Raw genomic sequence first — 21131 nt, forward strand, 5'->3', positions numbered from 1 at the left:
TTTTCAGGCACTTAGCAGAAGGAAATTTGGGTGTCTCGGCACCCACGGAACCATTGACAGCTACCACCAACCTTAATTTGCAGTCACGTCATAAACTAGAATCCTGAACAGCTACAGACTGGAACCATTACAACTCTAGAGACAAATTCAGAATGTTTGAGATCCAACAGTTTAGGGTCCAGAAGCAAAGCCTCATGGTGAGCGTTTACATCCTGCCTTTGTTGTGGAGTGACATAGTGCTCCAAAGGATGGTGTGATGATCTGGGGAGCAATTACATACAACAGTCACCCTTAATAGTACATGGAACACTAACATCTCAACAATATGTGCAGGACGTCCTGCAGCCACACGTGTTGCCTCATAGCATCTGCCATTTTTAAACAGGATAAGGTTTGTGTATTAACACAGGTCTGGGCTCACTGAAGGTAATGAATAGGTCTTTAGAGGCATGGGTGGTACACTGATATCATCCAAGTGACGTCTGTGCCGTTTTACAACAGACCTAGTACATATACACTTTGCCAGATTTATGGAAACAGCTTGGACTCCAACTTCAGTAACCAAAAGTGTACAGTATCTACAGACCCAGCTGCCACATCTATGCCTCCATGTCCACCATATCATCTTGAAACCATGCTAGAGACAACCTAATAGAGTACTAGAGACTTTCAATTGTACAGTTTTCCCAAATAAATATTGACCAAATATTGTAATCATTATTACATTCACATTTCACTCAATGCCAACAAATCCTTCTTGGTGTCTTTTTTTTCTTTTTGGCAATGAGTGTACCAAAATATTGCCCCCTATGTACAAGAATATAACTACTATAACACTGTCCCAGCACTCCAGTCTGTAAAATAATATAGTAAACAACACAGACTTGATCAGATTAGAACTACTATAACACCATATCTAGAAAACTGCTCTAATGTACAAGAATAGAATTGCCATTATAACTTACCATATGAATACGACTATAACTACAATAATACTGCCACCTAGGTCTCTGAATCTTTGCAAATGATGTGATATCTAATGGGGGTTATAACCTCTGTCAGGCAGAACCCTCCCAGGGAATAATGATGAGCTGGAGTCATGTCCATACCTTAAAATGTGTAATCCACAATTGCTTTATTACTGAAGAAAAGTCCATATGGATGATGGTAACGTGAAGCATTGCCCTGAAGTACAGTTTTTTTGTTTGTTTTTTTGGCTGGGGACCAACTTGTACAGTGAAGACCTCATTTAAGTGCACCCGACAGTTTTAGAGGTCATTTCAGATTCTCCAACAAATAAAATGCTGTGAACGGAAGTTGGTAATAGAAGCTCAGAAAGCCAGAGAAATGATGGTTTGCTGAAAATTCAATAAATAAATAAACTGGTGCAATTACTAATAATAGTGTTTAGAGGCAAAAGAGCCATCACCCAGAACAGACTACCCAAAAGGAAAAAGTGATTTATTTCTCTAGTGAATGATGATAAATGAATGAATCCCCACATTAAGGTATAATGTACACAGACCTATTCATTTCTAATGTCCCATTGACATATTTGTAATATTCATGGATCCATATGGGAGATGTGAGGTGAGCTGCAAAAACTCAGTCCTATTACCATTCATTTTTGCAGTCCAGGGTCACTTAATAAAGTGTATGGGTCACAGAAAAGCAAACAGATGCCATACAAGTGGCTTCTGTTCCATTTTTCACAGGGCTGTATATGTACGCGGTCGTGCACATTTAATATTAACTAAAACTAGTGGTCCTGAACCCTTGGTCTATTGTGTACATAGCAGACTCATTTAAGTGAAGAGTGATTCATTAGTTCATAGGTACATATGAAATGTAGTTACTAACATATACAGAACATGGAAGTGTATGCACTGAAGTAACAGACTAGTAAACACATAAAATACATAAGGATTTAATGCAAATGCTCCACCTAGTGGCAGCCAGAAGCACGTGTCTGTGCGGCCAGTCAGTCACCAGTAACACAAATGCTTCTTCTAGTCACAGCTAACAGTACATAAATATTAAAACCAGTGGCAGGCTCCAGTACACGACAGCTTCCTCTTTGGTCACATGCAGCCATAACAAAGGCGCAATTATTCAGAGACTGTCACCAGACCGATTACATCACCTGACTTGAAGAGAAGTTCATAGGAAGGAAGGACATAAATAGATCTCTATATAAATTATCTACACGTCTTTCTGGAGGAGTGTATATACATTCCAGTCTGCTGGATGGGTGTTCACAGCTCTGTGCTTCATTATCTTCCATCACTTGCTTCTGATAGAACCAACTCTATGTGATGTCCTTCTGTCTGGGGGGGCGATGAATGTTTCTCACAACACATTTCACCATCCACTCCACACCTTCATTCACTCCCCTCCTGCAAAATAAAAGATGGCTGTTCTCAGGATATGAAGAGAACTATTGAAATTACTATCTTTACAAATATTACATTTACGGATTTATTCATCTTCAGTTACATCATATCTTATTCCCCATTCACAAACTGAATGGCTGTTAGCACTGTCAAAGCTGACATATTCCTTAGCACACAGTGATGCTTTTAGGGTATGTTTGCACATAGCGGAAATGTTGCAGATTTTCCTCCCAGATCTGTGCATAGAAAATCTACAGTGCCAGTCCCATTTCACTTCTGCCAGGGTCTTCACTGCTCTGCACTTCCTAGTCTTGCTTGACAAGTTGGAATTGTCGCTCATCCCATCACAGTGTAACCCTGAGGTGCCACAGCAGCCTGCGACTGGTTGAGCAGGCGTTTCCGGTTTGTTGAGCAGGACCAGAGACCATACACTTCAACACAACATGCTCTTTTTAGACACTGAATCAGGAGCAGCAGTAGAATGTTACAAAGTAGAATAAGTTCTAATACAAACCCAGTAATTATATGAATGCATCTCGGAATGTGACTGGAGCATAAAATATGATTATAAAAAGCAGAGATAACTCTTTATGAGTCCAATAAATAAGACAGACCCCAAACCCAAACAAGGGATGACATATTTCTGTGTAAAATTATTACCCCGGACCACATAAATTTTGCATCACAATGGAGTCAGTATTACTTTGAAAACTTTTTGCTTAAAGTGTTTAGTAAACTTATAAGGAAAGCATCAGCGTGAATTATTCTTTAAATCCTTACCCTGAAAGAGCAGAGCAGGACTGGGTCAGGCAATCCCTCTTGCCAATCTTATTAATGCAATCACTGAAGGCCGTCTTGATGTCAGGAATGGAGAGACAGCCCTAGATGGGAAAAAAACAGTTAAAGATGGTAATAACTGTCCTACCCCACTAGAATCCTTCACTGTCTGAGTATTTATGAAAGCTGAAACACACTTTAGATGTCCAATGCAACTATAAATGGAAGTTATGCTTAGGTTATAGCACCCTCAAGTGGCTAATGCAAGTAACCACACTTTAAAAAGGACCTTGGGTTCACACCAGCGCTTGAACTATGTTTGGGGATTTTGTTTCCTTACCACATGAAAAATGCGAAGAGAAAAGCACTGCAAGCAGTGTCTTTTTCTCATTTTTTGCCCTTTTTGGGAGGACACCAAGTGGAAACCATACAGACTCCATTACAGTCTATTGGGTCCGCGGGTTTCCTAAGGTAATATCTTTTTTTATGCGGATTTTCCGTTCGGTGGGTCCCCAAGAGCACCCCCCTAAATGGAAAACCCGAACGCAGATGTGAACCTAGCCTGATATGTTTTTCAGACTCTGTATTGTCAGGAGGGCAGTGTCAGGCAGGAGCAGATAATTATGAGATATGACACTTATTGCCTCTGATTGGATCTCTGAATAACATCCCATGCCTAATGCTGCCTCTCTGACATCACAGAGCTGAAATGTTACATAAGGCACCAAAACTACTTGCTCTTGTTGCCTAGGAACAATGGAGTCGAGAGAATACATTTCACCTGTGATAGAATCAGTGGAGCAGCGCCTATTAACAGATGCTAAGAAGTAGAAACAGTGTAGGTGGCGAAAGGTTCTCTTTAACTTAGGAAGATGCCATAAGGCTTGAATGTTGATAGTCACTCACAAGATTATAGAGGTTTATTCTAGATATCACTATCTGTTAATGTGGCTCAAGCCTGGTTCACATCTGCGTTCTGTAATCCGTAATCCACATGGGGACCCCCCCAAACGGACTACCGAACGCATTGACAAGCGGTGAGCAGTGAAAGCACACGGTCCCTATAGACTATAATGGGGTCGGTGTGGTTTCCGCGAAGGTGTCCACATGCAGACGGGAAAGTACTTCATGAACTACTTTCCTGTCCGCATAACTCGTGCGGAGACCGCACGGAAAGCACACAGACCCCATTATAGTTTATGGGGACCGTGCGCTTTCACTGCACACCATTTGTCAATGCGTTCGGTAGTCCGTTCAAGGGGTCCCCATGTGGACTTCCCGAACGTAGATGTGATCCGGGCCTTAGACTGTTGCAAAACTTAAGTTTTATTGACCAAAAGTTGAGATTGACACAAATATTGGTTATCACAAAGCTTGCCACTTCAATGTTTTTATATCTCTGATGCAAGTTTCAGACCTGCATTAATCCGCTTAAAAAAAAAAAAGACATTACCTGCAGAAACCCACGGACTCTATAGACTATAATAGGGTCCGCCGAGTTTCCACCCAAAAAAGGTGGAAAAATACAGAGAGAAAAGTCCAGCTTGCAGGACATTTCTCTCTGTATTTTTTAAGAGGATTCGGGGATGGAAACACCGAATTGAGACAGGGTGCAGGTGTGAACCTAGTCTTAGCCAGATGTTTTATGGTATACTGAAGTACCATTAAAGGCATTTCTTATTTTTACACTTTTATTTACAAATACATCAAATTTCTGCAAAGACTCAACATATACAGTGTCAATCCTTACCCTCAAGACTTCTGAATTCTCCCTGGCATGCTGGTTATCAACTTCTGGACCAAATCCTGACTAATGCAACTCATTCTTGCCTATTCAGTGTTTGGAGAATATTACAATTTCTGTGATTTTGCTTGTCCATGGGTTCTTAATGGGATTGAGATATGTGGAGTTTCCTGGTCATGGATTGAAAAATTCAATGTTTTGTTTACAAAGCCCCATGGAGCAGGAGTCAATTCTCGAGACTATCATACTTCCAAAAATCACAAGAACAGACTGAAATTCTGCAAGAAGTACAGAAACTGGACTGCAGAAGATGAGGGTTATTTCCTCTGAAGAAACCCCGTTTGGGACATCTGAAAGACTGTTCAGAGAGGAAAAGGTGAGCTCTATCATGAATTCTGCCAGGCCGACAGTAAAGTATCCCGAGACCATTCGTGTAGGTTTGCTTTTCATGAGCTCACTCACACTGCCATGAACAAAGAATGGTATCTATACGCCCCCAAGAGCAACTTCTTCCAACCATCCAGGAGCAACTTGGAGATAATCAATGCTTTATTCAGCACAATATACCACCATGTTACAAGACAAAAGTGATGACGGAGAACAGAACATTGAAATTCTGGGTCCATGGCCAGAAAACTCCTGAAATCCCAATCCTATTGAGAATCTGTAGTCAATCCTCAAAAAGCAGGTGGCCAAACAAAATACAATAACAGTGATAAACGCCAAGCACTGATAGGCAAGAATGAGTTGTCAGTACTCAGGATTTGGCCCAAAAGTTGATATTAAAGAGGACCTTTCACCATATCTGGGCACATGCAGTGTTATATACTGCCAGAAAGCTGACAGTGCGCTGAATTCAGCGCACTGTCGGCTTTCCCGATCTGTGCCCGGTGTAAAGCGCTATCGGTCCCGGTACCGTAGCGCTTTACAGTCAGAAGGGCGTTTCTGACCATTAGCCAGAGACGTCCCTCTGCCTCGCGGCGCCTATCGCGCTGTGCTGTGGAGCCGGGAGGAACGCCTCCTCCCCTCCTGATAGTGCTAGTCTACGGACAAGCTGTGTGAGCAGAGGGAGGGGGCGTTCCTCCCCGCTCCACAGCACAGCGCGATTGGCGCCGCGAGGCAGAAGGACGTCTCTGGCTAATGGTCAGAAACGCCCTTCTGACCATAGAGCACTACGGTACCGGCACCGTAAGCTCTGTACACCGGGCACAGATCGGGAAAGCCGACAGTGTGCTGAACTCAGCGCACTGTCAGCTTTCTGGCAGTATATAACACTGCCTGTGCCCGGATATGGTGAAAGGTCCTCTTTAAGCATGCCAGGGCAAATAACAGAAATCAATTAAGGGTCAACACTGTAAATACTGAGTCTTCACATATACATATTTGTCAATAAAAGTGTAAAATATATAAGGCTTATAGTTGTACTTCACTATACTATAGAAATATCTAACTAAGATCTAAAAACACTGAAGCAGGAAGCTTTATGAAAACTAAAATGTACGTCAATCCCAAAAATTTTAGCCACTACTGTAGAATGCTTTCGCCCTCCCTCAGATTACCTCTACATCTTGTTTATTTGCCAAGACCAGGATGGGCACACCTTCCAAGGCTTCACTGCTGATCATCTTTTCTGGAATACAGAGCGCAACGTAGAAACTTAATCTTACAACAGGTGTAGCAGACTTTATTTTCTAATCTATAGAAGAAACGGTACAGACTACTGCAGATAAGACAATGCATGACAATTTTTATTAACTTACCAAAAGCACGTTTAGACTCTGACAGGCGGGTCTCATCAGTGGAATCAATAACATATATCACTCCATGGGACTCTGCATAATACTGAAGACATCAGAGAATAGAAGTCAGTATTAAAGAAACACTACACTTGTAGTTTAGTACATAGTATATTCTATGGTTAATGGAGGTCTGTGTGTATCTCACCTTATCCCATAAAGCCTGAAGTTCTTCCTGTCCACCAAGATCCCAGAACATCAGACGGACCTTCCCCACATCGATGGTGCCAACTGTAGTGAAGACACCAGAATTGTGTACAAATGATAGCGACACAGAACACCTTATTATAAGGCAGCAACTGCCAAAATGAACTGCTTCCGTATGTTCATTCTACTCACTGTTAAGGCCTACAGTCGTGGTGATCTTATTGAGGTTCATCCCCTTGTAGTTTCGGCAGAATCGGATTTTAGTCTGTTCTAAAAATGTCTACAAGAAAAATATCATATGTGGACATGGCAAACTCTTGCACAGCTGCTGCAGTAACACTAGCACCTCTAATATACCAGGAGACAGATGGTACTACCAGCCAAAAACTACCAAACTACCTAGCCTTTTACTGCCAGTCTTGATATAACCCAAAGTCATAGCTGATACTTCAGTCCATGATAAGCCAGTTGAACCAGATTGGTGTTGCCAAAACTAATATAGCAAGAGACAACTTGGCACTATCACCCTGGATAGAATTTTTAACCCATTGTTGCAGTGCAAACAGCTGGTTTAACCATACTGGCCAGCCCTATTATGCCAGTCTGAAACAGCGATCCCTAATACCAAAACAATTACCGTATTTTTCGGACTATAAGACGCAATATTTTTCCCCCAAATTTTTGGGGAAAATGAGGGTATATCTTATAGTCCGAATGTGGAGCATTGCAGCATCGAATTGCTGCATCGCCACGCTCCTGCCGCTGTTGACTTCCTGCAGTGGCAGGAGCGTGGTGATGCCACAGGCCCAGCACCTGTGCCGGCATCTAAAACCCTCCCTGACATCCACTGTTCTATTACAGCGGATGCTGGGTCTGTAAGAATAATAGAAGCCGCCCTGCTGCAGGGCAGTCGCCATAGCAACCGGGTCTCTGCTATACGCGGAGGCCCAAAGCTTGCTTTCTAATTACAGGCATTAAAACTTAACCCCCCCCCCCTCTCCCCCCAAACTGTAGAATGGGACTTGCAATCAAATGATTGGAGTTTCAAGCCCCCTGGGGGGGGAGGCTAGTAGAACAGTGAAAAAAAAAAAAGTTTTAAAAAAATAAAAATAAAGAAAATAAAAGTTCTAAATCACCTCCTTTTCCTAGAATACATATAAAAGTAGAAAATGACTGTGATACACATAAACATTAGGAATCCCTGTGTCTGAAAGTGCCCGGTCTACTAATATTTTTCCTGTACGTAGAACATCAAAATCAAAAGTGCCAAACCGCCGTGTTTTTTTTCATCGTTTTGCCTCTGATTTAAATCAAAGGTGATCTAAGCCATAGACATTCCCCAAAATGGTAAAACTAAAAAGTACATCTGACCCTGCAAAAAAACACTCTATGCATCCCGTACAGCTGCAGGGTCACCTGTCAATGTGGCCTTGCAGCTGTTGCAAAACTGCAACTCCCATATATTTTTTGTGTCAAAATTTTTTTCCCCTATTTTCCTCCTCTAAAACCTAGGTGCGTCTTATAGTCCAAAAAATACGGTAGCTGTCACACATCTCCTGATACTCCTGTGGACCCGCCAGCCAGTGACAGGGCACAGAGAGAAAGCTTTTACTACCACCCAGAATATATCCACTGACTTGTTTACATGCACTCACCAAGACTGGCTTTATCTCCACAAAATGTACAAGACAATACTTGCTGCTTCTCTGGATACACTAACCAACCCTATACTGGCAGTCCTAATAGAGTACATTCAAAGAGAGAATTAACCGTACATCTCTGTATACACCTGCTACCATAGTCTAGCAACAACAGCACTAACATACCCAAACCTAGAGCTGGACTACCAGATTATACACTTGGCTAAACCAAACTGGCACTGTCACAATTATGTTATCTTATAATGCTTGGTCAGTATAGCACACACAGCATTACACTGTATGGCACACACTGTAAAACTCACCGTCTTGCCAGCATTGTCCAGCCCCAGTATCAGGATACAGTACTCATCCTTCTGGAACATGTACTTATACAGCCCGGATAGCAGAGTATACATGATGGTGACCTGTAGGGAGCCGAAACCTCAAATATTAACCAGTTAGAGTAAACGTATAAATGCATGTACTGTTTGCAGGTTTATGCAGCAACATAATCCATGGGAACTTTATTGCCTCTTCTAAACAAGCACTGGTCTAAAATGCACTATATTATCACAAGCTCGGGGGGCTGCGCTATCTCCCCATAACTTATACTGCAGCTTGACTCCATTAATATTCACCTATGATAGGAGACTCCAACTTAGGGCACAGTTACATGACAGTGATCGTATCAAGGAATAGCTGAAAATCTTTCTATTACACCTTACCCGTGTGATGTCTCTACGCCTTGTTTTGATTTACAAACACTGATGTGCGAATACCCCGCTGTACTGTCTACTGGAGACAGAGCTAGTCTGAATCCCACCTCATCTGTCTTTGGACCCTCAGGTTGCTGCACTGTCCCTCATACTTTACACTACAGCTCTGCTTTTCAGATTGGCTGAAAACTGAACATGAAGTCAGTTCACAGAGAGCTGATTTACTTTACAACAACAGAATGATTCTAAAAAAGAAAGAATAATAATAAGAAGCTCCAGAGGACCTACATGGGGGCTGAGGGCAGCACACTATTCCTGGCCAACAGGACAGACTGTTGTAAGCAGCCCTCCTGCCCTAATACTGGCCAGTGGCACTGGGCCTGTATCCCCACAATCCTGGAGCTGGCCTGATCAATACTATGTAAGGGCCCCGCTGACCTACAACAAAGCGCAGTTACTAATCTTTCCACTACTCGCGAAACAAATCACAGAAAAATAATCGCATCCCTCCTACAGCAGCTCCACACCTCACCCCCACATCCCCCAAAACTCACCTCCTCTTCCCCATCGACTCCACGGGCCTCAATTCAGCTAACAACAACTTCCGCTGACGTACGCAAGCCACCGAGAGAGATGACACACATCTGTCGGAATGTGACGGCCATCTTGTGTGTGGCAAACCAGTAACCAGAAATTCGGCTACATGTGCATTAAATTTTAATTTTTATTTTATTTATATGTTGACCAGAACCAAAACGTTTACAGAGCAGTATCACAAACCCAATAATAAATACTCTAAAATAAGCGTCTTTTAGAATAGGTCGAATTAGTCTACAACAAAATGGTGGCGGCGAGTTCATGAAAGAGCTCTATGGACAGTGACGTTATCAAGCCGGTGTTATGGCGTCTTTGTAAGAGGTAGGTGAGATTTACAATGACTAAAGAGAATTTTATATATGGATACAGTTTCTTATGTCAGGGTCTCCTGTAGAACTACAAACCCCAGCATGCACTGACAGTCTACACTTGTCACATGGAGTCTCTGTATTGTATAAGCTCTTGCCCATTGAATTGAAGTGGTCCTCCTGGTTTAGGGGACCTAATGTGTTGCTCCTTACAAAAGTTTGCAGATAAGGTTACACCAAAATGCATTTTCCATGGTTGCGAAATGTAGGACTACAATGCACAGTCACATAATGGGGACAAGGGTGCCATCACTTTCCGCAGCAGCAGCAGTTGTTGTTAGATGGTCCTGACTCATTTGTAATTACATGAGGGCCATTATAGTCTATTCTAGTTACTGGACATAGAAGACCTATGAAATGTCTCCTAAGGAGCACAAATGTGACCAGTAATAAGGCCTTATTTACATGGCTGCATTTTGCAGACCCACTGCGTGTGTGTTTTATGGACCAGTTGATATCTGAGCAGGGTCCGCTGGGTAGTGTGGTCTCTGGTTGTATTAGCCTTCTTACATGGCATCCTGTCAGTCTGCTGCTAATAGCCCTGTTATGTCTGCAGCACATTATGCTTTTCGCTTTGAGGCAGGGGGCACATAGAATAAAGAGCAGTCTGTCCCCTCCAGCCATTAGTACTAACTCTGGTTTCTTTACAAGTAATTCTGCCAGGAGTAACTGTAAAATAGCAAACAAATAGCTGAGAAAATCCCAAGTGACCTTAACATAGAAGATTCAGGGACACTGGACTCCAAATCCAGGTTATGATTCAGCTAAAAAGATCTCTGATACAAAAAAGGAAAGCTGCTTGCTGTCTATGACTAACATCCCTCCCATCAGGTAGAATACAAGCAGATAGTCAGAAGCCTCAACTATTATTTCAGTGAAATAATATTTTCTATACATTGCTTATGGTTTCCCCACCCAACTAATTTCACATTTCCCTTGTTCTCGTGTATAGTTTTTATTGAAAACTATACAGCATTCTCTTGAATTTTATTTATATCTTTAACAAATTTAAACTCATAACATAGTTAAAGAGGACCTTTCACCATTTTGCCCACAGGCAGTTCTATATACTGCCGGAAAGCTGACAGTGCGCTGAGTTCAGCGCACTGTCGGCTTTCCCGATCTGGGCCCAGTGTGAAGAGCTTACGGTCCCGGTACCGTAGGTCTTCTATGGTCAGAAGGGCGTTTCTGACACTCAGTCAGAGACGTCCTTCTTCACAGCACAGCCAATCGCGCTGTGCTGTGAGAGCCGGGAGGAACGCCCCCTCCCTCTGCTCGCAGTACTCGTCCATAGACGAGCATTATCAGGGAGGGAGGGGGGAGTTCCTCCCGGCTCTCACAGCACAGTGCGATTGGCTGTGCTGTGAAGAAGGACGTCTCTGACTGAGTGTCAGAAACGCCCTTCTGACCATAGAAGACCTACGGTACCGGGACTGTAAGCTCTTCACACTGGGCCCAGATCGGGAAAGCCGACAGTGCGCTGAACTCAGCGCACTGTCAGCTTTCCGGCAGTATATAGAACTGCCTGTGGGCAAAATGGTGAAAGGTCCTCTTTAAGTCATGCCTCGCTCTTACCTTCATTCCTCAAGGCTATACAGATTGTTTGGATGGATGCCATCTTATATATAAGGGGGCATTCACACTGAGTAACGCCGGGCGTGTATCACAGCCGTACACGCCGGCATTACGGCAGACTGCCGAACACTTCCCATTCACTTCAATGAGAGCGCTCGTAACAGCGGCGTTTACGAGCGCTCCCATTGAAGTGAATGGGAAGTGTTCGGCAGTCTGCCGTAATGCCGGCGTGTACGGCTGTGATACACGCCCGGCGTTACTCAGTGTGAATGCCCCTATTGTAAAGTCTGTGACTATCAAGGAGATCAAAATGCATGTGAATAAGACCTAAGACTTTACATCTGATACGGCATCTTGGGTATGGACAGTCAGTCTTGTAGAAGTTAAAGGGGCTCTATCAGCAAAATCATGCTGATAGAGCCCCACATATGTGTGAATAGCCTTTAAAAAGGCTATTCAGGCACCGTAACGATTATATTAAACTACCCCGCCCCCCCCCGTTTTAAAATAATACCCTAAAACAGAATGTGATAAACTTACCGAACGCGCACGGGTCCACGCCTCTTCTTCCTTCGAAATCCTCAGGTCCCGTCCTCCTCCGGTGCTCGCGAACGAACATTGATAAAAAAAAAATGACTTGGGCGCATGCGCAGTAGTATGTGGCTTCTACTACGGCTACTGCACATGCACCCAAGCCATTTTTTTTTTATCAATGTCCGTTTGCGAGCGCCGGAGGAGGACGGGACCCGAGGACATCGCAGGAAGAGGAGGCGTGGATGAAGAAGAAGGCGCACCCTGAATGCCCCCCCCCCCCGTGCACGTTCGGTAAGTTTATCACATTCTGTTTTAGGGTTTTATTTTAAAACGGGGGGGTAGTTTAATATAACATTTACGGTGCCTGAATAGCCTTTTTAAAGGCTATTCACACATATGTGGGGCTCTATCGGCATGATTTTGCTGATAGAGCCCCTTTAATGGAGAAATTGACTTCCTGTCCACTTGTGATGCTGTGTTACACTAGGTTCACACCTGCGTTCAGGGTCTCCGTTCTATGGTTTCCGTCTTCTGCATGCCAGAAGACGGAAACCATAGACCGGGTCCGGCTGTGAGTGGCGGTGAGCGTTTTAGGCTCTCCGCCGCGAAACCGTTTTTTTTAATCCGGACACAGAGTACTGCATGTCCGACTCTGTGTCCGGATTATAAAACCCGGTTTCGCAGCGGAGAGCCTAAAACGCTCACCGCCACTCACGGCCGGACAGCTTTCTAACCCATTCAAATGAATGGGTGAGAAAGAATCCTGCAGGTTTCCGTCTCCTGCCTCTGTTTTAGGCAGGAAACGGAAACCTGAAGTACGGAGTGCCGGTGCAGATGTGAACGAGCCCTTAGTTAGAGAATGTTATTGTTAGTCACAAGACACCACCGAGTGACATACGGGTGTGAATGAAAAATAAAAATCATATTCTTCTGTTCCGAATATAGGAAGTTTTTCACCCCACATGACCTCTGAGACCAATTATTGGCTTCAGCTGTCACTAGTGAGGAACCTGTGAAATCACTTATGTATTTTTCATTTTCCCTACCTGAACAGGTTTTGGTCGAATTCCTGGACAACCTCTTTAACTTTGATGTTTGTAATTGTAGATTGTAGATTTTGTGGACCATCTTATTACCAAAAACTATGGATGAAGACAGCCTCGTCTCTGCTCTACAGACCTACAGAGCTCAGCTGGAGCAGGTGAAGCTAACCCTCCATGGTGATGTAGACCCATCACAGAAGGCAGACCTTATCCAGTTGGAGGGCGATTTACAGCAGCTCATAGAACTGACAGAATCCAGTTTGTTGTCTGTTCAAAAGTGCAACCTATTAACTGCTCTTGGAGAACCATCATCCTCATCACCTCAGGATGATGAGTATGAGACCTTCAAGAGGGCGATTGGAGAGGTAAGCAATGAGGGTAAACCTCTGGAGAAGGCAGATCCAGATTCTGAGGAGGAGGAGGAGGAAGAAGAAGAAGAGCAGCAGCAGCAGGAGGAGGATGAAGAAGAAATGAGTGGAATGAAAGTCAAAGCACCTTATTACAGCACATGGGGGACATTAGAATATCACAACGCTATGATTGTGGGCTCAGAACAGATGGAAGGTGGAGGTGCCGGTGTCCGGGTTCTGTATCTGTATCCCACACACAAAGCCATGAAACCGTGTCCTTACTTCCTAGATGGAAAATGCCGCTTTAATGAGGACTGCAGGTGATTGAAAATATTCAGCATAAAGTGTTTCAGAAGAAGAGTGATATTGGTGGGGTAGTATTGTGATGTGAAGAGGGGAACACAGACAAATGGGAGGTCACAGACTGAGCGTTATAAGGTGGAAGGAGAAGGCCCTCAGAGATGCAATTTATTTCAGGAAAGCAGTGCACTGGTCTTGTGGGGTCAGTGACTTGTCCATTCATGTGCTGATGTCCGTGAAGATAGGACTGAATTTGATAGAAGTCATGTTGAGACAAAGGGAATAGAGACAAGTGAGGGGTCACAGTTTGAGAGTATCTGTATATAGTGGAAGCAACAAGGGTCCCCAAGCAGCTCAGAGTATTTCAGGAGAGGAGAGTGCTAATTTTGTGTGAGGAAGTAACTTGTTAATTATTCAGAATTAGGGCTAGGGCAGTGTCATATTTGTAAGCCAGAGTGTTTTATGAGATGAAAATGCTAAATAGTCAGCCGTCCACTAATGTTATATAGTTCCTATTTTAATGACCATCCCCACTTCATATTCATGTTCCCTCTCCTGCTAGCTAGTTATGAGGTATGATTGATGCACATTCCCTGTATAGCTGTTTGCAGGGATGTGGTGTTAATGCCTGACATGGTACACACACTAATAGGCTAAGGCCACATTTAGCGCCCTGCAGCAAAAAAGCGCTGCGTGAAAAAATGTGAAGCCAACACATCACGGTTTTTCCCGCAGAGCTTTTTACAGATAGTCTGCAGAGGTTTCCTCTGTGGACTTTGTTTCCTTTATACCTATAGGGAAATCGCCGGCATTTCCATAGGTATAATTAACATGCTGTGATTTCCAAAACTGCGATGTATGTCCACAGCGAGTAATTTTTCGCAAGGTGTGGATGGGATTTGCTTTTTTTCTGTGGGGCCCTCTGTTACATACAGAAATAGCAGAGGCACTGTTCTAGCTGTTATCAGCAGATATATGCACTGATTGATGGCTCCATTAGCCTTCAGTCACAGCAAAGAGAATAGAAGTGGTCGGAAACAGTAGATGTCACCAGCCTGAACACTGCAGTTAGATAGCAGAGGTGGTCTGAAACCTAGGCAACGAGCTGTAAACACTGAGGAGGCACAATGAGCTTTTTCTGATAAATGGAGCAAGATAGCAAAAGCAATGTACTGCATAAAAGATTTCAACTTAAAGAGGACCTTTGATGTCCTCAACCAACAGCGAGTTGAATTTGCTTTCCCATTATGTTCCCTGGGTGGTAGGGGAGGGGGAAGGTGTTCTGTACTGCCCATTGATGACGCTAGGCTGTAGGTTCGGCCTTTCTGACAGTGGGGAGATATCCGTGCCAAAACTAAAGGCTCTATATCTCAGCCACCGGGTCACATACCAGAAAACTGTCAGCACATAGAAACTAACAGCACCGAATTCTCCACCACTGGGGCTCATACTTGGAAAGCTAACAGTACGCCGAATTCAACGCATTGTCAGATTTCTAGAGGTATTTAATACCGCAAATTGATGAGGACATGACTGCATCAAGTACAAAATGCTAAATCCCATACATCGTTTGATTTCTGCTGATATGCCCCTGAACAATTTGATAGGTTATACGTAAGTTAGCTCTTATTCACCAAGTGGGTAGTAACCTTTTATTTTTCTCAGAGATAATAGGTCACCACACACTTGGTGAATAAGAGTTAATTTACACATAACTTTTCAGGGGCCACAGCTGTAATCAAATATAACATGTAGCTTTTTGTGCTTGGTTACAGACCCTCTTTAGGCTACAATTTTACATATGATCCAGGAGGTAGGAAAGATAGGAAAACTCCAACTCCAACATGCCTGACACTTCTTTCCCCCGACTTCTCCCATCTGGGGAAAATCAAAACACCCCATACGTACAGATATAGTAGAGTTAACCTGAACTTCTGCCATGAACTGAACTGCTGCAGCATGATATCTTATAACAGAAGACAAAAAAAAGTGAAAGGCCATTGGAAGAATCCCAATCTTGACTGTATTGTCCACCAGTGATATCTCTGGAATGATACAGTACATTTTTCCTACATTACATACACAAGCGTACACAATGAGAAGCAGGGTACAGCTATCAATAGAGAAGGAAAGGAAAGGAAATCGTAAAGAAATGCAGGATTGCACAAAAATGAGCCAAAATTTGTTAATAAAGCATATATTACAAAATGTGTTAATTACATAAATACTGCCAGAAAATCAAAAGTTTTTCCAAAGATTAGTGGGAAGGGATGTTCTCCCCGACAGACACTAGCTTGACACATGGTAACTGTGGTCTTCAGTAGTGGATCCTGGAGTTCATTTCTGTTCAAGGGTTTTATGTAGTGTTCACCCAGATTGAAATGAAGAGGAATTGGAAGTGGACATCTTTAGAGCAAAAGATTCGAGAAGTACTAAAAGGAGTTTGCATCCAAAAGAAAATTTGTCTTAATACAAGACAAGATAAAACAAGTTTAAAACCTTTAAAAACTTACAACATACATCTCAGGGACACCATGTAAGATTTCAACAACCCCTTCTGTTGCGACCATAAATGTGAGTAAAAATAAAATTGTTGTGAAAAAATAAAATGCCAATTATACACCGCCCAAATCATGGTGAAATAAACTTGTGGATAACAGGATACAAAACACTCCAATGTAAAATAAGTGCAAATCAAATATCATCTTTCCAAATATGATCTGCTCCTATAATACCTCCATTACATACGTAATATAAGTAAAAGAGAAAAGAGCAGAAATATAGAACATATAAGTGATAATATATATATAACCTCACAAAAGATAAGAACTAAAAATAAGGATAAAAATATACCCAAAATAGTGGCGGTATCAAAATAACAACCTCACTGTGTTCTTATTTCTCTATTTTTAACTCTCTTCTCATTTATTGGATGTCATTTTTTGGACTTATTCTTAGGGTCCATTCAGACAGAGGAAAATGGTGAGGAATTTGGTGTGGAATTTCAACGCTGAAAAAAAGCCTCCCATTCAATTCCTTTTTCTGCTAGCTTTTTCTGCTGCATTGAAGTCAATGGGAGGCTTTTTTTCAGCGCTGAAATTCCACACCAAATTCCTCACTATTTTCCTCAGTGTGAATGCACCCTAAGGGACAGATCATTGGGGGGTTCACATATTTGTGTTCCTTATTACGGATATTTGCTTTGCAAATATTTTATATTTGACTGTTTTGTATCCTATGTTTCAGTTGAGTTTATTTCATCATAATTTGGGTGGTGTCTAATTCGCTATATCTTTATATTGTTCACTATATATTTATTTTTTACCCCCATTTGGGGTTGCAACGCAAAGAGTTCTTGACATCTTGTATCCCCCTGCGATGCCTATTATGTGTTTTTAAGGGTTTTTAATCTTGATTGTGCAATAAAGGTTAATACTCTTTTTGATGTGCACTCCTTTTTGTATTTCTTTTGTGATACTGGAGTTAGAACTAGTATGTGCCCATTTATTTACATTTTGTTTATCCACCTCAGATTCTTCTTCACTTTTCACCCCTCCAGCCTCCCTGCTGGTTAGGTTCACATGACTGCTCTGAATCTGCAGGGTGTCTTACACAGCGCACATTTCTTCCCGTGTATTCTGCAGAACAGGCATGACACTTACTTTTACATCGTCCTGCTTCAATCTCTGTCTCCTTTTAAAAACAACGGGAGGCAGAATCAGAGCTGAATATACCACTGATTTTGGAGCGGAATCCGCCTCAAAATTTGCACCAGATTCCTCCATGTGAACATAACCTAAATGTGTGGCCACTGTAAACACTTTTCTTATTGTGCTTAGGTTTTCCCATGGTCAAGTTGTGCCCATTGATGAACTCCAAGTCTTTGAAGAACCTGATTTCAGCAATTTTAGGATTGATGCTCCTTGCCTTGCCAGACATGAAGATGGCATCTGGTATCCAGCACGAATTACAGGTAAAAGCTGAGGCAGTCTCAGTGCCCGCTATGTCTGTCCTGTAAGTCATGCACTGACTGTTCATCCTGGGTTCTCCCTCAGATATAGATGACAATTTGTACACTGTGAAATTTGACTCCCTGCTATTAAAAGACGCGGTTCTAGAGGCTGATGCTATTATTCCACCATTGCGGGAGAGTGATAGTTCATCCTCCGATGAAGAGGACTTGGAGGGATTTGAGGATTCTGGGTATGCTAGAGGTAAATATATTTATGATCTTTGCTTTAAATGGTTAAACTTTTTATTCCATTTTAAATAAAGTTTAATTATTGAATTTTTTAATATACTTCGTTTCACTTTCTTAAGATGTTTCTGAGAAGTCAGCTTATCAGTGAATGCAGCCATTCTCAACTAAATTCAGAGGAAGAAAATTTGTGCCTTATCTGTCTATTAGCTGAGGTTTTGTTACAGTTATTCCCAGTCTAGAGATTCCTCTGATATAAACAGCTAAGGCTTTAGATTGATATGTTTTATGTGTATCTACACATTGTAAATGCCAGAAGAGATTTGTGTTGTTGATAAGTTTAGCTCGCAAAGATCTCCAGACTGGGTACATTTGCAAAAGACCCTCATCTAGGAGGATTATGTCTATAGATGTAAGTTTTCTATATGCGAATAGACACAAGAGTGTTCTCATTTAACTGCCAGTAGGGAGAGATCTTGAATCAGTTACATATATTAGAAAACTGCAGAATTTTTCATCACATGATGATTAAGCTTTGGTTGCATAAAACTTTAGAAACCCTTTAACTGTTTGTCTTCATTCGCTTCTCTATGTATGTTGTAGTACTCGTGGATAGCGTGGAAGTTGGAGTTACACCCTGCAGTTCTGAATTTGCAGGATGGGAAGCTCATACTCGTGGTATAGGATCCAAGCTCATGGCTCGTATGGGTTATGAGCTAGGAAAAGGTGAGTGTTGTGGCATTGTTTTTTGGGCCTATTCTCTGGGGAAATCTCTGCATTTCATATTTACTCCTTGAAATCTGATAATTTAGTATTTGCACAAGGAGCTTCATTAGTTGGTAGGTTCAGGAGCGACCAAGTGCTGGACTATCAGATAAATGTCTGTTAATCTATCAAAGGACTACTTTTGGTGCCTCATTCATACCTGATGAAAGCTAAGTCTATATGTGGAAACGCAGTATTTCTGGTCGCTGCAGAAATGCAAGTGTCAAAACACTGCGATTTACAGTCCCAGCAAAGTGAATGAGATTTCATTTATTTCTCATCCACACATAGCAGGGAAAACACACTGGTGTACCTTTTTGAAAAACACATATTAATCTTATATGTTAAATTACTACATTTGTTTCCCCATAGATGTACATGGGGGGAAGAAAAATGCAGCAAAAGCATCTAAAAAGACAGCTAAATTTCCACAGTGCAATGAGGAGCGTTTCTTTTTGGATTGTGTTTTCCACTGTTTTTTCTGTTGCATTAGACCATTGTTGGATGTTCACTCTACATAGACAATATTTGTAGCATTTACGCTTGATTGCGACTGTTTTAATGCCCATATCACCCGACCATATCATTTTTCAGGTCTTGGGAAGAATTCGGAGGGGCGTGTGGAGCCCGTTCAGGCAGTGGTCTTGCCTAAAGGCAAATCCCTGGACCAATGCTTAGAATTGCAACAACGGAAGCTAAAAGGGGGGCAGCCCTTGCCCAAAGTCAAGAAGAAACGTCAATCCAAGCCAGCAAGAGCTAGGCAGAACACCAGTGCTCCCCACAATGTGTTTGACTTCTTAAATGAAAAACTGAAACACATGATATCTCCTAGGCAGGCAGCAGACACCAGCATTGAGAGGAAAGGCAAGGAAGTCTACAATGCCAGCAAAAGTAGCAAGCGGGCATTGAACATTGCACTAGCTCAGACAACAGAGAAGATCCAGCAAAAGCAGAGGGAAATTGGGAGGATGACTGAGGCTTTGGCGCGTAGTGTTGGGAGGTAAGTAAGAATTATTGGGGACAACAATATATAGTATAGGACACCGCTACAAATAAATACCAAGTATAATTACCTGTCAGGGACCAGGGTACAGTAGGTGCATCTGCCAAAGTATATGTTGTCACAACGGATACATAGTAACTAGGTGCAGAAACACCACAACACCATGTTCCTTCCTGCAACAGTAGTGAGATAATACACTCTTCTGGCTGACTTACCCAAATATTTGTGAGCTATATAGTGTGATGGCAGTTTTAAAATTTGTGAATGTCTGATAGGGCATAGACCGTATACAATCATAATAAAGTCTCAGCTGTGAGATGTATTAGGTGTGTACTATATTTTTAGCCTCTAAATATTCTTATTCACTGACAGCAGGCAGAGATCTCAATATATTAGAAAGCTGCAAAACCTTGTATATATTATGGTAGAATTCATAAAATGGCCGCTTAGCAGAATAGGAAAGTCTGCAGCTTCAGCATTGGCCAAGATGTCGTTTCACCTCACTCCTGCTTTTTGCTTGTGTTGCAGAGACAGTGTATTGAGCGTGCAACTGGAGTCCCGTCTCTCAAACGCGCGGTCTGAGCTTGCAGACCTGCAGCAACAGGAGAAGAGTCTGCAGAAAGATCAGAAGAAGGCAGACACGCACAAGAAGATGACAGAGTTCTGAGTCTGTGTACTGAGCAGTGAGACTATGTGCCCTATGTATCATTATGTATATTCTCCCCTCTCGCTGATGGACTATTACATACATTTTGTGATTGAAAAAAATAAATAAATATTTTTTTATACAATGTTTCATGAGGTTTTAATACTGGGAGACCCTGATACCTACACCTTGATATGTCTTATACCCACACCTCCCCTTTCCTTTCAAAGTCATGATGTGCAAGTCAAGGGAGTGCCACACCACATCAGCTTCCTGTGAGGGAGTCTTCATTCCCCGCTGATTCTTCTCCTCATCTTTTCTTGATTTTTCTCTCTTCTTTTTGCTGTTCTGTTGCTACCTCTACTAGTACTGTGTATATATTATTATATCTTCTACATCTAAAGTTGTTTGCGGCACTTTACTCCATCTTGCTCTCTGCCTTATATTCCTGTGGCTGTCAAAAAGTGTTTACTTTATCTTCATCTCAAGATGCTGTGGTCAATGTAAAGGTAAGGAGACTATGAGGAGTGGAAGGTATG

General features: G+C 42.3%; 2 protein-coding genes across 2 annotated transcripts; one reads left to right on the forward strand and one right to left on the reverse strand.

The window, feature by feature from the left end:
- Positions 1–1913: 1913 nt before the first annotated feature.
- ARFRP1 (ARF related protein 1) lies at positions 1914–9830 on the reverse strand. The gene is made up of 8 exons (XM_075276901.1): positions 9768–9830; positions 8821–8922; positions 7050–7137; positions 6859–6941; positions 6675–6756; positions 6474–6544; positions 3174–3274; positions 1914–2396 (listed from the first exon to the last, which is right to left on the reverse strand). The coding sequence occupies exons 2-8, from the start codon at positions 8911–8913 to the stop codon at positions 2309–2311; spliced, it is 606 nt and encodes a 201-aa protein (XP_075133002.1). The 5' UTR covers positions 8914–8922; positions 9768–9830; the 3' UTR covers positions 1914–2308.
- A 216-nt stretch (positions 9831–10046) lies between these two features.
- Positions 10047–20959, forward strand: ZGPAT (zinc finger CCCH-type and G-patch domain containing). Its single transcript, XM_075276933.1, has 7 exons — positions 10047–10131; positions 13395–14000; positions 17820–17953; positions 18036–18194; positions 18782–18904; positions 19538–19943; positions 20475–20959. Exons 2-7 carry the CDS (start codon positions 13432–13434, stop codon positions 20611–20613), a joined length of 1530 nt encoding a protein of 509 aa, XP_075133034.1. The 5' UTR covers positions 10047–10131; positions 13395–13431; the 3' UTR covers positions 20614–20959.
- Positions 20960–21131: the final 172 nt, after the last annotated feature.

The sequence above is a fragment of the Leptodactylus fuscus genome, chromosome 6 (genome assembly GCF_031893055.1).
Source record: "Leptodactylus fuscus isolate aLepFus1 chromosome 6, aLepFus1.hap2, whole genome shotgun sequence".
NCBI lineage: Eukaryota > Metazoa > Chordata > Amphibia > Anura > Leptodactylidae > Leptodactylus > Leptodactylus fuscus.